Consider the following 16,288-nt stretch of genomic DNA (forward strand, 5'->3'; position numbering starts at 1 on the left):
CAAGGGCAGTATTTAATCTCTCCAATGCTAGACATGTGAAATGAGAAAAGCTTTGTCAAGGTAATAGTTTTCAGGAGCTCTTTAGAAAAAAAAAAAGAAAAATGGTATGCAAGCTAAAAGGTGGATACCACAAGGTCAAAATCATGAACGTAAAAAACAAAAAGGAGAAAAGAAAAAAACGTGTAGTTTCTCCTTTAAGAACAGGCATAGAAAAGAAAAGAAAAGGCATCAAAAGAAGTTTGGTGTTAACAAATGACTACCAAGAGGAAAAAGAAGGAAATATAATAACTGTAATTAAGAATCTGATCCTAGGGGCACTTGGGTGGCTCAGTTGTTAAGCGTCTGCCTTCCGCTCAGGCCCTGATTCCAGGGTCCCAAGATCAAGCCCCACATTGGGCTTCCTGCTTGGTGGGAAGTCTGCTTCTCCCTCTCCCACTCCCCCTACTTGTGTTCCCTCTCTTGCTGTGCCTCTCCCTCTGTCAAAGAAATAAAAATCTTAAAAAATAAAATCTGATCCTATGGTTTTAAAAAGGGGTGAGAGGAGGGAATGGAAGACAAGGTTAGTAACAATTTACTTCCTTCCTATGTGACTATGGTGACAGGGAAAATCTCCAGAAACAAGGAGAGGGTTTCAGACTGTCAATCCACCCTAAGACTAGCTTTACTTCTTCCAAGCAACAAGCAAATCATTAAAGGTTTTAGCAGTAAAACTGGGTATGTTCAAACAAAATGACACTTGCCAAAGGTGATAAAGCTTTTAGTCAACAAAGAATTTTAACATACACTTACTGTGTTATAAAGTTCTTCCAGTCTAGGAATGGTAAGGAATTTATGCATGCTTACTCCATTTTCAATAAGAAGTTTCACAAATGCAACTCTATCCATTACAAGAGCATCAAGCATAGCTTGTTCCAAGGACCCAACCTAAAAGAATATAAATGTTAATTAATATGTTTCATAGTCCAATTACACAAATAGTTCTAAATACAAGTCCTTATTTTTCCTGAACGGTTTTATTTTTTTTTTTTAAAGATTTTATTTATTTATCAGAGAGAGAGAGGGAGAAAGCGAGCGCAGGCAGACAGAATGGCAGGCAGAGGCAGAGGGAGAAGCAGGCTCCCTGCCGAGCAAGGAGCCCGATGTGGGACTCGATCCCAGGACGCTGGGATCATGACCTGAGCTGAAGGCAGCTGCCCAACCAACTGAGCCACCCAGGCGTCCCTCCTGAACGGTTTTAGAACAAAATTGAAAAGATGCAAAATAGGGGCTCTGGGGGCCCAGTCAGTTAAATGTCCAACTTTTGATTTTGGCTTGGGTCATGATTTCAGGTTTGTGAGATCAAGCCCCGCAACTGGCTCTGCGCTGCACGTGGAGCTTGCTTAAAATTCTCTCCTTCCTCTGTCCCTCCCCCACCTCAAAAGAAAAAAAACCACACACAAAATAGTAAAAGGCAAGGACTTAAGGTATAAAGAGAATAGCAGAAAAGGCCTCTACAGAGCAGCATTCCCCAAAGAACATTTCATAAGCAGTATTTCTGCAAGAGAGTTACATAGGGATTAAAAAAGAGAGAGAGAGAGAATCCATCAAGTAAATTTAGGGGAAAAATACCTTAGAGCAACAGTTCGTAATGTTTAGGAAAGGTTTCTTTGGAGGGATCATTTCAATAACTGGGGGCGCATTACTAATGTTCAAAGGATACCAGACAATTTCACTCAAAAGGAACTGTCCCATATCTCACACAATTTTGTTATCCTGTTAGATGTTCATGAATAAAAATGCAACAGTTCTGCTTTACATATAAACACAAAGTATTGTCATGGTTTGTTTTACAAAATGAACTTTCAAAAAATACAACTACCACATAAATTAGGTAAGATGGTACTTAGCCTTCTTTAGAACTTTAACAGAAATTATTCACTATTAGAGAAAAATTACATCTCCTAATAGGAACACCATCTGTGCTGTTTGAGTTTAATGTAATACATGTGTATCAGTCAGCATTTACAAGCTGTACCTTTCAAATTTTTAGGGACTCTTTATATAGATTCCAACAAACTCTGAATCAAATGCTATTAAATTAGTGGAGCCACAAATATAGAGATTTCATTAAGTATTGTTAATAAGGGGTATTTTATTAATAGAACATAATATATTTAATGTTAATATACTTTATACATATACCATATGATAAGAGAAAACTTTGTGGTGAAAAATCAGTATCAAAATGATTGTTTTTTTTTTTTAACCTCTCGTTTTTCAATCTTACTCTGTCTTCAGAAGTTTACTAGACAACTGCACAATTTCTATAGACTAGATCCTACAACATTTCTTTCTCCAACCTATCCCCTATTTTCATCATTCAGCAAAGGATTTGGTCACAAGATCTTCTGAAGGATACAGACTAAATGCAAACCTTATACATGACAGATTTTCAAGATGAAAGATCTTTATTCTGCAGTATTTTTTTTAGCACTTGGTTCTGTGTCATAACAAGGGAAATATTATAACACTGCACTTAAAGATGAGGCCAAACTAATTAGTAACAATGTAAAACATTTTTTTATTTTCTCATACTGACAACTGGTAATTAATCATGGCATGTTATTCCTCTTAGTTAAGAGTCTGTATCACATACAAATAATTCTGATAAGTTATTTCTTATTCTACATTAACTATTTTTACTCTAATTCTTATTTGGTCTTCTTCCTCTTTCCTTGGTCCTGTACTTGTAGTAGGTATTTTTCTGCTCCCATGGAATTTAAGAACCAACAACATTCCTATAATAGTGTGCATCACAACTGCAGGATTTATACTGATTCTACATAAAGTAAGTGCAAGTATCTAATTACTTATGCCATCTATATGTTGCATTCTAAAGCACCTCTGCACTGAGTATTTTTATTACAAATCACTTTGATTTGTCTTTATTACAATAGGGCATTAGATTGCCTTTTAAAGTTTGTATAGAAAGGACTCAATGAAACTCAATTTTCATATAATATAAAGGTCGTGGGGCGCCTGGGTGGCTCAGTGGGTAAAGCCTCTGCCTTCAGTTTGGGTCAAGATCCCAGGACCTGGGATCGAGCCCCGCACTGGGCTCTCTGCTCGGCAGGGAGCCTGCTTCCTCCTCTTTCTCTCTGCCTGCCTCTCTGCCTACTTGTGATCTCTGTCTGTCAAATAAGTAAATTAAATATTTTAAAAAATAATAATAATTAAATAAAAATGTCATAACAAAACTGCTATGTTCTATCTGAATTGAACAAAAATAAGTGTTCTATCTGATTTAGGTTTATAACCATTGCCTTAAAACAATAAAGCCTGACAAAATTTCCACATCTGAGAAAAAAAAATTTAAATAAAAAGTATCTATTTTGTTCCACATTTCTTCATATACTCAGTGCATTCTGAACTCCCCAAAAATGAAGAGTAAAACAATTATGCTGCAAATTCCAGCATGAAGGAAAGCACAAAATCAAATAGATAATACTGTGCAGAACAAATCCACAAGATAAACCACATATACATAGAAGATAAAGGCTTTGTCTAAGCCTTTACATTGGAGATTAAAAAACCCAATGAAACTATTCATGAGAACAAAAGGTTGGTTTACTGTTACAGTTTTGCCACAGCTGATTAACATTAATTTTTTTCCTCTGAGTTCCTGTAAGAATGGAAGTGACTAATTATTCTTTTTTATTATTTATAGGAAACACATTTCCATGGTTTAAAAAAATAATAAAATACCAAAGTGATATAAAAGGAAGCTTTGTCTTCTCTGGCTCTCATCCCTACAAACATACGCCATAATAACAGTTTTCAGAAAGGTTCTATGACAACATAGTGACTGTAGATACACCTGAATGTATGTCGATAAACAGAATTTGCTACAATGAAGTTCATGCTATGTACACTTTTCTGTAATTTTCTGTTTACATTTTGTAGATAGATAAGATCTAGCTCATCCTCTATAAAAGACTGGGTAAAATAATCCAAGATGGGGATGAACATTTATTTTGCCAAGCTTCCTAGTGATTCAGACATTTAACAAAAATCTGTCAAGTGTTTACTATGCCAGTCTGTAAATATAGCAGGTTAAAAAAATATTATTTTTTAATATTCTTGCTTCTATAAAATTTGCTTTCTAGGAGTAGAAAGAGAAAAAAATAGCTAAGATATACGATGATAAATGTTAAAGGAAAAAATGGCAAAAAAACACAGAAAATGCTGTCACAGGGTAGTACTATTAAAGTAGGGTGGATGGGCGCCTGGGTGGTGAAACTGGTTGACTGACTCTTGGTTTCGGCTCCAGTTCTGATCTCAGTATCAGGAGATGAAGCCCCCAGTTAGGCTTTGCACTCAGCATGGCATCTTCTTGAGATTCTCTCTCCTTCTCTTCTCTGCCCTATCCCGAGCCATACCCTGGTGCTCTCCAAGGTGCTCCCTGTCTAAAGTAAATAAACCTAAAATAATAAAATTTAAAAATAGGGTGGGGACACCCAGGTGGTTCAGTCAGCTGGGTGTCTGCGTTGAGCTCAGGTCATGATCCTGGAGTCTGAGGATCGAGTCCCATATTGGGCTCCTTGCTCAGCAGGGAGCCTGCTTCTCCCTCTGCCTGCTGTTCCCCTTGCTTGTTCTCTCGCTCTCTGACGAATAAATAAATAAAAATCTTAAAAACAAAACAAAACAGGGTGAACCATAAAAGCCTAATTGAGAAGAACATGTTTGATTAGAAACCAGAAAAAGAGGGGTGCCTGGCTGGCTCAGACAGAAGAATATGCAACTCTTGATCTCGGGGTCACGAGTTTGAGCCCCACACTGGGTGTAGACATTACTTAAATAAATAAATGTTTTTTATAAAAAGGAAATGGAAAAAAAAAAAAAGAGAAGAAAAAAAAAAGAAATCAAGTCCAGGATCAAGTCCAGGTAGGCATCTAGAGCAAACTGTTCCAGAGAGAAAAATCGGCAAGTATCAACATGGGGGGAGCATTCTTGGTATGTTTGAAGAACATACCAATTTATGGCGACATAAAAGAGTGCAAAGGGAATAGTATTATCATGTAAGGTTAAGAGAGGTAGTAATAGGGCAGAAGATATGAAGCCCTACAGGCCACCATTAGGGCCCTGGATTATGATCTGCATAAAAGAGATGTGATCCATCTTTTGTCCAGAGGGAGAGGAACAATGAAAACATGGAAACCAAACAGGATTCTACTAAGCAATATAGAAGGGTGATAGTAGAATGGACCAGGATGATTAAAAAAAAAAAAAAAAAAGGGTGTTTTGAAAGTAGATCTGAAAACATTTACAAATGGAATTGGACTAGGGCGCCTGGGTGGCTCAGTGGGTTAAGCCGCTGCCTTCGGCTCAGGTCATGATCTCAGGGTCCTGGGATCGAGTCCCGCATCAGGCTCTCTGCTCAGCAGGGAGCCTGCTTCCCTCTCTCTCTCTCTGCCTGACTCTCCATCTACTTGTGATTTCTCTCTGTCAAATAAATAAATAAAATCTTTAAAAAAAAAAAAAAAAAAAAAACAAATGGAATTGGACTAGAATATATGAAAAAGAGAAAATTAAAAAATGACACTAAGGTTTCTTATCCCCCAAACTGGGAAAAGGTTGCTGCCATTTAGAAATATGGGAAAGACCACAGAAGGAACTGGTCTAAATATCTAAGATAACATTGTAATGAATTCTCTTGTACACAGAGGACTATTTCTTTTTTTCCCTTCCACCCTCCCTCCCTTTCTTCTTTTAACCTTTTGACCCTCTTCACCCATCTTCCCCATTTCCCCACCCCTAATCTAGTCTATCTATAAGCTTGATTTTTCTTTTTTACTTCCACATATAAAAGAAATCATATGGTATTTTATTTCACTTAGCACAGTGATCTCAAGGTACATCTATGTTGTTGCAAATGGCAAGATTTCACTCTTTCTTATGGCTGAATAATATTCCATTATATATATACACAATTTCCTTACCCATTCATCCAGCAAGCCAAAAAACAATGTCTGAATGGATGAAAGAAACCAAGACTCATCACCTATATGATGCCTGGAAGAGACTCACTTTATATGTAAAGCCATAGACTAAAATTGAAGGGACAGAATAAGATATTCCATACAAATGGAAACCAAAAGACAGATGGAATAGCAATACTCTTCTCAGACAAAACAGACTTTAAAACAAACACTGTAATAAGACAAGGCATTACATAATAATAAAGGAGTCAATCCAACAAGAAGATACAAGATTTGTAAATATTTATGCATCCAACCCAGGAGAACCTAAATATATAAAATACTAAAAGACACAAAGGGAGAAAGAGATAGCAATACAGTAATGGTAGGATACTTTAATACTCCCCCCCCCATCTATTTATGATAGATAGATCACCCAGACAGAAAATCAGTAAGAAAACACTGGCCTTAAATGGACTTAACAGTTATTTACAGAATACCCACATCCAAAACCAAAGAACACTTATTCTTGTCATGTGAATATGGAATATTTTTCAGGATCATATGGTAGGCTATAAAACAAATCTTAGTAAAATTAGGAGGACTGAAATCATATCAATCATCTTTTCAATGGTATGAAACATACAGTGGCATGAAACCAGAAATTAGTTATATGAAAAAAAAACCTGGAAAATTTACAAATATGTGAAAATTAAACAACATGCTATGAACAACCAATGAGTCAAAGATGAAACAAACAAACAAAAAATACCTTGAAACAATTAAAAATGGAACTACAACACACCAAATTTGTAGAATGGACCAAAGTAGTTCTTTTTTTTTTTTTTAAGGTTTTATTTATTTATTTGACAGAGATCACAAGTAGGCAGAGAGGCAGGCAGAGAGAGAGGGAGAGGGAAGCAGGCTCCCTGCTGAGCTGAGAGCCCAATGTGGGACTCGATTCCAGGACCCTGAGACCACGACTCGAGCCGAAGGCAGCGGCTTAACCCACTGAGCCACCCAGGCACCCCGACCAAAGTAGTTCTAAGAGGAAAGCTAATAGCAATAAATGCCTACCTCAAGAAATCTAAAAAGTATCAAACACCTAACTTTACACCTCAAGGAATAAAAAAAAAGAATAAATAAAACCCACAGTTAGAAGGACATAACAAAGATTAAAATAGAAATTAATGAAATAGAAACTAAAATAACAAGAGAGAAGATCAAACTAAGAGCTGATTCATTGAAAAGATAAACAAAAGGTTGAAAAACCTGCAGTTAGACTCACCCAAAAAAAAAAAAAGGAGAGGACTCAAAATCAGAAATAAAACAAGAGATGTTATGGGTAATACCACAGAAATACAAATGATTATAAAAGACTACTATGAACGATTATACACTACAAAATTGAGACAACTGGGCCTTGGATGGCTCAGTTGGTTAAGTATCTGCCTTCAGCTCAGGCCATGATCCTGGGGTCCTGAGACTGAGCCCCAAGTCAGGTTCCCTGCTCAGCAGGAGTCTGCTTCTCCCTCTTTCTCTACCCCTCCCCATTGCTCACACTTTCTCTCTCATATTCTCTCTCTCTCTCTCAAATAAATAAAATCTTTAAAAAAAAAAAAAAAAGGACAACCTATGGGCTCCCTGCTCTGAGGGGCGCCTGCTTTTCCCTCTCCCTCTGCCATTCCTCCTGCTTATACTCTTTCTCTCTCAAATAAATAAATAAAAGCTTTAAAAAATTGAACAATCACAATGAAATGAAAATGTGAACAGACCAATTACTAGTAAGAAGACTGAATCAATAATCAAAACCTATCAACAAATAGGAGAGCAGAACCAGACAGCTCACTGGTGAATACTACCAAACATTCAAAGAAGAATTAATTCCAATCCTCTTAATCTCCTCCAAAAAATACAGGAGGAGGAAACTCTCCCAAATTTACTCCTTGAGGCTAGCATTATCCTGATGCCAAAATCAGATAATAACCCAAGACCGAGCGCCTGGGTGGCTCAGTGGGTTAAGCCGCTGCCTTCGGCTCAGGTCATGATCTCAGGGTCCTGGGATCGAGCCCCACACATCGGGCTCTCTGCTCAGCAGGGAGCCTGCTTCCCTTCCTCTCTCTCTGCCTGCCTCTCTGCGTACTTGTGATCTCTCTCCGTCAAATAAACAAACAAACAAACAAACATCTTTTAAAAGATAAAAATAAAAAAAAAATAACCCAAGACAATTACAGGCCAATATCCCTGATAAACACAGATATACAGGCACTATTTCTAAGACTTCTTTCATTTCTAGGATCCTAAATGGATCTGGATGTTAGAGAAATGTTAACTAAACTAATTCTATTTTAGGCAGGCATAAAATGTCAAGTTAGATCACAGTTCCAGCAAATACTTTATTATTACACAGTATGATTTAATTACATAGTGTATGTAGATTATTTACATACCAGCCACTGCTGTCCATAAACAAACACGTGATTTTTGGCAATGTCAACTCTATCCCATGCCAACGTAAGGATGAGCTGGTCAAACGCAGATGCATTAGTGCCTTATTGAATAAAGAAAACAGTTGACAAGTTCAATTAATTTATCTCCATTAAAATGTAAACACTTGTGAATTCTCCCTCTTCCCTTTTAATTAACTCACACAGCTCATTTCAGTCACTGTTCAGAGGTAGCCTGTCTCAGAGAGATAAGGTTACCCCAGGGCTGAGGGCTTCTATTTTCCAACTACAGAAAACACACAGCCCTCATTCATTCCAAACAATTCAGAATGCAGAACAGTAATAAAGCAAAGATGATCTGTTTCCATCACAAAGACAGTACCCTGTTAAGATTATGAAAAACACACTTACAGGTGCTTTTCTGTACATTTATAAATTCATACAAATACTTTAAACTGTCTAAGCAAAAGTGATACTATTCAAAGTATTTAGTAGCTTACTTTATGTACCTTACCATCATACCTTAGTTCTGTAGAACAATGCATACAAATTTATCTTACATATATATTAATAATACCTTTTAAAGGTGAAATAAGTTGCTTCAACAAATACTCTAATAAACATTCAGGTTATTTTAAATTTTTTATTGAGTATATTTTCATGCACGTGCTTGATTATTTAAACAGGATAATTCTGTAGAAGCCAAAATGCTGGATGAAGAATATATACTTTAAAACTTTTGATATACTGCCAAAATATGCTCCAAAAAGGTGATACCATCTATCAATGGTTTAAGAATACCCAGTAGCAAAGTAAAATGCTTCCATATTAAGATTCACTTTGTTTTAATTATAATATTGACCATCTTTCCATATTTCCCCCAAGCATTTATATTATTCCGCTAACACCTTTTACATAAATTCTAACTCGTTTTTCCATGAGGTATTCATCATCTTACTAATTCATTAATAACAACTTTGTAGTGCCTCAGATTCCTATTCCTTAATTTCTTCATTTATAAAATGAGGAGATAAAAGGAAATCTGTCTTTTCGGGTTGTTGTGAGATTAAATGATAAACAGTATAAACAGTGGCTAGCAGAAATAAGTATATAGCAAATATTAGGTGTTCTCGTTTTATTTTTTGTATATATGCAATCCCATATATCGTTTCTGGATTTTCTATTACTTATTATGTCTTGTTCCCAAGATGTACATATATTTTATTATAGTATTTTTAAAATGTTAGATCTACTGGCAATTTATCATGGTCTAGTATTCGGCAAATTCTTGTGAATGACAACAGCATAGTGTCCTCTTGCTCTGCGCCTGCCACTTCACTGTGTACTTGGAACTTTCAAGTACCCACCCAGATGGAACACAGTTTCAGCTTCTAATTTTTGGAAAGATTTTTCACTGTAATTCTGTTTATCATTTGGATGTCTCTGGCAAGATAAGAGGACAACACAGTTCAATGTGATGTGCACTGACCCTCTGGTCCTCAAAGATACCACTAGCTTTCTTTCCAAACTTCCTTTCAGAATGAAAACAGCATGTTTAAGAATGCTTTAATTTCTATCAATCAAGACCCCATTATCTTTAAACACTTGCTTTCAGCCAATTAAAAATGTGAAACATTCTTAATACTATAATTAAATGAGTCTGGTGACAAAAACCCTGCTAGACAAAAAATTTTTTAAATTTCTACAAGACAAAAAACAAAAACCCATTTACTATCACAGAAAGCTACCACTGTGCCTTCCACAAGGAACACTTATTGAAAAATTCAGTCCCAAACATTCACCTATACTGAAAAGTCCTATCTTATATAAATAGGCTATAAATAAGATATTAAAAATTTAAAAATTCTTAAATCTTACCTTTAAGCAGTGCAGTAAGTATTGCTACATCTATATCTTGATGTTCATCTGATCCAATGTGGAAAACCGTGATCTAAAGATCAATTCATAATATTATACCTTTGTATTTTCAAAGCTAAGGCTTAAGGTATATAAAATAAAAACTAATTTCAAACTACCTGGGAGATAAAGTTTTTTGGGGGTTTTGATCAGAAATTACTTCACTTCAAACAAAAATCCCCACAAAATTAAAAAAAAAACCTATCATTTACCAAATAAAAATGGCAAGTATCCTAAAAATATTTAGTTTCACCTTATATTCATTTCTTGACCTATTTTAGGTCCTTTACTAGAGTAAGCAACTTATGGCCTAAGACTACAGATTATGTGTCTGGGTAAATCCTGATGTTCTTTCTACAGAGTGAACATTTAATTCAAATTTTATATATATGTGTGTGTGTGTGTGTGTGTGTATTCTTGAATGAAAAATGCTTTCTTCAATCCTTTTACTGGAAATTTCTTTCAATTATTTTAAGTAAAATGCCACTTGAGAGGTTTTTATCTAGTAACAATCTTCATAAAGTGAAAGACTATTATAACCCCATACACACTTTGCAACTTTATTGTGTACAAAAGGAAATGCATGAGAAACAGATCAAACCATGTCACCATCTACCTATCATCACTGTTAAAAAATTTTATCTCTTGGGGCGCCTGGGTGGCTCAGTGGGTTAAGCCGCTGCCTTCGGCTCAGGTCATGATCTCAGAGTCCTGGGATCGAGTCCCGCATGGGGCTCTCTGCTCAGCGGAGAGCCTGCTTCCCTCTCTCTCTCTTTGCCTGACTCTCCATCTACTTGTGATTTCTCTCTGTCAAATAAATAAATAAAATCTTTAAAAAAAAAAAAATGTTTAAAAAAATTTTATCTCTGAAAACTAAAGCTCATGTTTAGATAACTGAAATTAAGCAACACTGATCTTTAATTTAATATGAGCAATCAATCAGAGTAAAATAAACTTTTTTCCAAATATATTCTTCAGGGGGTTTTTTAGATTTTTTTTCCCCCCGGTAATCTCTATACCCATAGCTCGAACTTACAACCCTGAAATCAAGAGTTGCACTGCTCTACTAACTGAACCAGCCAGGTACCCCTCCAAATATATTTTCGAGAAGCCAGAGAGAGAGAAATACTCTACAGTTTTTCCTTGATTCTAGATATACTCTGTTGAGGCCTAATTATTAACTTTCCCTGAAACAGAAGTGCAATCTATGTCTCAATACCATATAAAAACCATAATCCTTCTCTGATATCACTCTGCTTGAACAAAACAATAAATAACATCTTTACCTGGTTAAAAATATTTTACAAAATTTTAAATCCAAATTAAAAACAAAAGTATTTCAGGGCGCATGAGTGGCTCATTTCGTTGGTTAAGTGTGCAATGCGACTGTTGGTGTTGGCTCAAGTCATGATCTCACAGTCGCAGTCACAGGAACGAGACGCAGGATGGAGCCCCACATAGGGCTCCGAGCTCAGTGCAAATTTTGCTTCGGATTCTTTCTCTTTCTCCCTCTCCCTCCTCCTCTGCCCCAAAGCACTCTCTTTCTAAAATAAATAATTTTTTTTTTTTTTAATTTGAAAGAGAGAGAGAGAGAGAGAATGAGACAGGAGAAGGTGAGAGGGAGAAGCAGACTCCCCACGGAGCTGGGAGCCTATGTGGCACTCGATCCCGATACTCCAGGATCATGACCTCAGCTGAAAGCAGTCACTTAACCAACTGAGCCACCCAGACACCCTAAAACAAATAAAATCTTAAAAAAAAAAAAAAAAGTATTGGGGTGCCTAGGTGGCTCAGTTGGTTAAGTGACTGTCTTCAGCTGAAGTCATGATCCTGGAGTCCCGGGATTGAGTCCCACATCATGCTCAGCAGGGAGTCTGCTTCTCCCTCTGACCCACCCCTTCTCATGCTATCTCTCTCTTAAATAAATTTTAAAAATCTTTAATAAAAAAAAAGTATTTCGGGGCACCTGGGTAGCTCAATGGGTTAAAGCACCTGCCTTCGGCTGGGGTCATGATCTCAGGGTCCTGGGATTGAGCCCCACATCGGGCTCTCTGCTCAGCGGGGAGCCTGCTTCCTCCTCTCCCTCTCTCTGCCTGCCTCTCTGCCTACTTGTTATCTCTGTCAAATAAATAAAATCTTCAAAAAAAAAAAAAAGTATTTCAACAATTTATAACATGTTTTGAATGAAATAAAAAGTCTTATTCGCTAGAATCTACTTACAAGCTCCTTTCTTTTCATGCACTCCATCAATGTCTGAAATAAATGAACTGCTTCACTCTGGCCAAAGTTAAATGTCTTTTTGATGGTTGAAATAATATCGGGTTCTGCTGCATCAGGAAGATTGCTGGAGTGAGAGGAAACGTAACTTAATTCACTGATTTCAATTTCTATTATCTGTAGAATCTTATATGAAGTATAAGTGAATCTATTTAAGACCTTTAGAGACAATGTATTAATATTAAATACTTGACCCTAAGTGAAATATTGTCCCTTATGAGACTCCCAACTATAAGTCCTATGGGGGAAAAATAAACAGGAGTTGTTTTTCTCTTTAAATTATTTTAAATTGTTTTACAAGGCATGTGTTGCAACAGCACTACTCACATTTTGTAAGATACTCTTTAAAGATAACTTTAAGATATTAGGATGTATTAAGAAATACTTTGCCAAGATGTCTTACACATGAGCACATTCATATTTTTCTCTTTTCCTCAACAGGTAATATATTTATATGGCTCAAAAATATGGTATTAAACATAAAAATGAAAATTCATTGTGAAAGTCCTTCCTACTATCTTCATCCGCCCAGTTCCATGTCAACTGCTTTCCTTTTTCCATGTATATACTTTGGTAATTTCCCCAAATCGTCCATAGATAACAACACTTCTTCGCTACAAACTATTGTTATGTAGATACACCATAATTTATCTAGCCTTCTTGAAACATTCTATTTTGTTCCAGTCTTTTACCTTTATAAACATCGTAATGAGTAACTTTCATGTTTTTAAAAATGTATTTCACATGTATGAAAAAGTATATCTGTATAAACAATTCCTAGAAATGGAACTAAGGGGTCCAAAGATATATGCCCTGTATGACAGATTTTGCAAAACTGTCCTCTTTGTAGACTGTTATACTTTAATTCATCCCAATAATGTATTAGATAAGCTATTTCCTCAAACTATAATAAGGTATTATATTAAACTTTGAATTTTCATGTGCATAAAATGGATGAAATGAATCTAATACTCTGAAAACCACAGGCCTCTATACATAGCTATTGAAATCTTTTTGTAATCACACACTTACCCTCCCTCTTCTGTTTGTTTATGAATATATGCTAGGAGATCTGCAGCTCTGCCCGTTCCTTCACAAACGACGACTGGAACAGGAGGACTTTCTTGAAGATATTCTAAAACTGTGAGGATAACATTTGGCCCGCCCTCAAATATAAGTGCCACCACAGGGACACCTTGTCCAATTCCTTAAAAAAACAAAAGGTTATAAGATATTAGGCAAAATACAGTAATCTAATCTTATTTATTTTTTTTTTTTTTAAAGATTTTATTTATTTGACAGAGAGAGATCACAAATAGGCAGAGAGGCAGGCAGAGAGAGAGAGAGGAGGAAGCAGGCTCCCTGCTGAGCAGAGAGCCCGACGCGGGACTTGATCCCAGGACCCTGAGATCATGACCTGAGCCGAAGGCAGCGGCTTAACCCACTGAGCCACCCAGGCGCCCCATAATCTTATTTTTTTACTTAATCAAAACACAAAATAAAAAGCCAAAATAAAATTTCTTATAAGATTGTGTTGACTTCATTTCAAGCATTCAACATGATAGCAATCTAGCCTAAGTAAATCAAATACCAAGTGAAGTCTGTTCTAAATGACAAAGTTAGAAGATAAAATATATGATTAAGACGCACCAGAATATACATTCACTGAAAAGTAAAAATTATTTTGTATATTTCACTCATTGAAATCTTCACAAGAAATTTTTAACACCGGGGCGCCTGGATGGCTCAGTCGTTAAGCGTCTGCCTTCGGCTCAGGTCATGATACCAGGGTCCTAAGATTGAGCCCCGCATTGGGCTCCCTGCTCAGCGGGAAGCCTGCTTCTCCCTCTCCCACTTCCCCTGCTTGTGGTTTTTTTTGTCTCGCTGTGTAGCTCTGTTAAATAAATAACTTAAATCTTCAAAAAAAAAAAATTTAAAGGTCATTCACCTTTAAAAAAAAAAAAAGAAAGAAATTTATAACACCAATTCGTTTTTTAGTTTGTTTGTATTATTTTTTTTAAAGATTTTATTTATTTGACAGAGAGAGATCATAAGTAGGCAGAGGCAAGCAGAGAGAGAGGAGGAAGCAGGCTCACCACTGAGCAGGAAGCCTGATATGGTGCTCGATCCCAAGACCCTAGGATCACGACCTTTAACCTTGTGGTTAAACCATGAGGCTTTAACCCATGAGCCACCCAGATGCCCCTTTAGTTTGTTTTTAAAGATTTTTTTGAAGTAATCAATGGGGCTCTAACTTACACCCCAAGATCAAGAGTCACATACTCCACCGAAAAAGCCAGCCAGGCACCCCTAGTTTGCTTTTCAATAATGAATGAGTTGAACTTCTAGTGTATATTTGTTTTTATTCACTTTTAAAATGTGTATTTCAGATTTCAAATGCACTGAAACATTAATATAGAAGTTAACGAGAGAGTCAGGATTACATAAATGGAACGGATCAATAAAATCTAGGACCTCTTCAAGAATGACAGAATAGACTTAGAGAAGAATACCAATTTTTGTTTTTACAATAACCTGCAATGCAGTGAGAGAATCTGAAATACAAGTAACTGTAGGATTCTAAAATGGTCCTGAATTTTAGGAGAGGATATGACTCCATCATATCTGAATGCACCACTCTATAATTTTGTATTTCTATTTCATTTTGTCAGAGAGCCCACCTTCTTGGCATCCCAGGATTATAAAATTACTTCTCTTTGAAAGAAAAATCTAGATGCTGAACCAGAAAGTATGACTGTGGTTGGAACAGAAGACAAGTGTCAAGAATACTAACTTTCAAGACTTATCTACTGGGGATCCTGGGTGGGCTCAGTGGGTTAAAGCCTCTGCCTTCAGCTCGGGTCATGATCCCAGGGTCCTGGGATTAAGCCCCGCATCAGGCTGTCTGCTCAGCGGGGAGCCTGCTTCCCCCTCTCTCTGCCTACTTGTGATCTCTGTCAAATAAATAAAATCTAAAAAAAAAAAAAAAGACTATCTACTAAAGCATGATACCTATTCATGTTATAAACTTTAAACAAGATGATTCTTACTTTGCAATAAAGTATTCTTTTTTCCTATTCAATCTTGAATTTCATGTAATAGAATATATCACACATTACGAGTATTTCTGAAATCCTTGGGCTGCAATAGGATTAATTACATAGCAACAGAGCTTCCAATGAACCTCTGTGGCTTTGAAATCAATATCTGAGTACCCTATTTGGCCTCAGACTTCTTGCCCTAAGTCTATTTTGTTTAACATAGTCATTTTTGTCATTTTGTATGTTGTCTTGCTACAAAAGGAAATGAGCACTTTAAAGAACTTTTTTAGAATGTTACTGGCCACTAATATACCTAGAATAATTTCAACAATAACAAATTTATAAGTTCCCTTACTAGCATGAATTCTTTGCTGATTAATAGTTTTTTCAAGTTCTCTTCTCAATCTGACTTCTGCCCCATACTTTCCAACAGTGCCATCATCCACCAATATGAAATGGGAATGCAGATTATTCAGAACATTCAATTTGCTCAGAGGGTTCAACAAGGTTTGATAAGGAGCAACCACCTAAAAAAGACCAAATATAAGAGTTAGTGGGCAGGCTTAAATATAGAGAAAATATAAACTTTGAAATAATCTGTAAAGGAAAGTAGGAGGTAAAATTCTATTTACAATATAGTAACAAATAG

At 36.2% G+C, this 16,288-nt stretch overlaps 1 protein-coding gene across 5 annotated transcripts in view; it reads right to left on the bottom strand.

Moving 5' to 3' along the window:
• TRPM7 (transient receptor potential cation channel subfamily M member 7) overlaps window positions 1-16,288 on the bottom strand; it is a 110,362-nt gene that overhangs the window by 60,833 nt on the left and 33,241 nt on the right. For all 5 annotated transcript variants that reach the window (XR_004285827.1, XM_032343696.1, XM_032343698.1 and 2 more), the window contains exons 7-12: window positions 15,995-16,166; window positions 13,631-13,805; window positions 12,542-12,665; window positions 10,283-10,355; window positions 8,408-8,508; window positions 790-924 (exon numbers count right to left, since the gene is read on the bottom strand). Coding sequence is in view for 4 of the 5 variants with exons in the window: in XM_032343696.1 (XP_032199587.1) it covers window positions 790-924; window positions 8,408-8,508; window positions 10,283-10,355; window positions 12,542-12,665; window positions 13,631-13,805; window positions 15,995-16,166 (780 nt within the window). In the remaining variant the exon portion in view is untranslated. The remainder of the gene's footprint in view (window positions 1-789; window positions 925-8,407; window positions 8,509-10,282; window positions 10,356-12,541; window positions 12,666-13,630; window positions 13,806-15,994; window positions 16,167-16,288) is intronic.

Source organism: Mustela erminea, chromosome 5, assembly GCF_009829155.1.
Source record: "Mustela erminea isolate mMusErm1 chromosome 5, mMusErm1.Pri, whole genome shotgun sequence".
NCBI classification, from domain to species: Eukaryota; Metazoa; Chordata; class Mammalia; order Carnivora; family Mustelidae; genus Mustela; species Mustela erminea.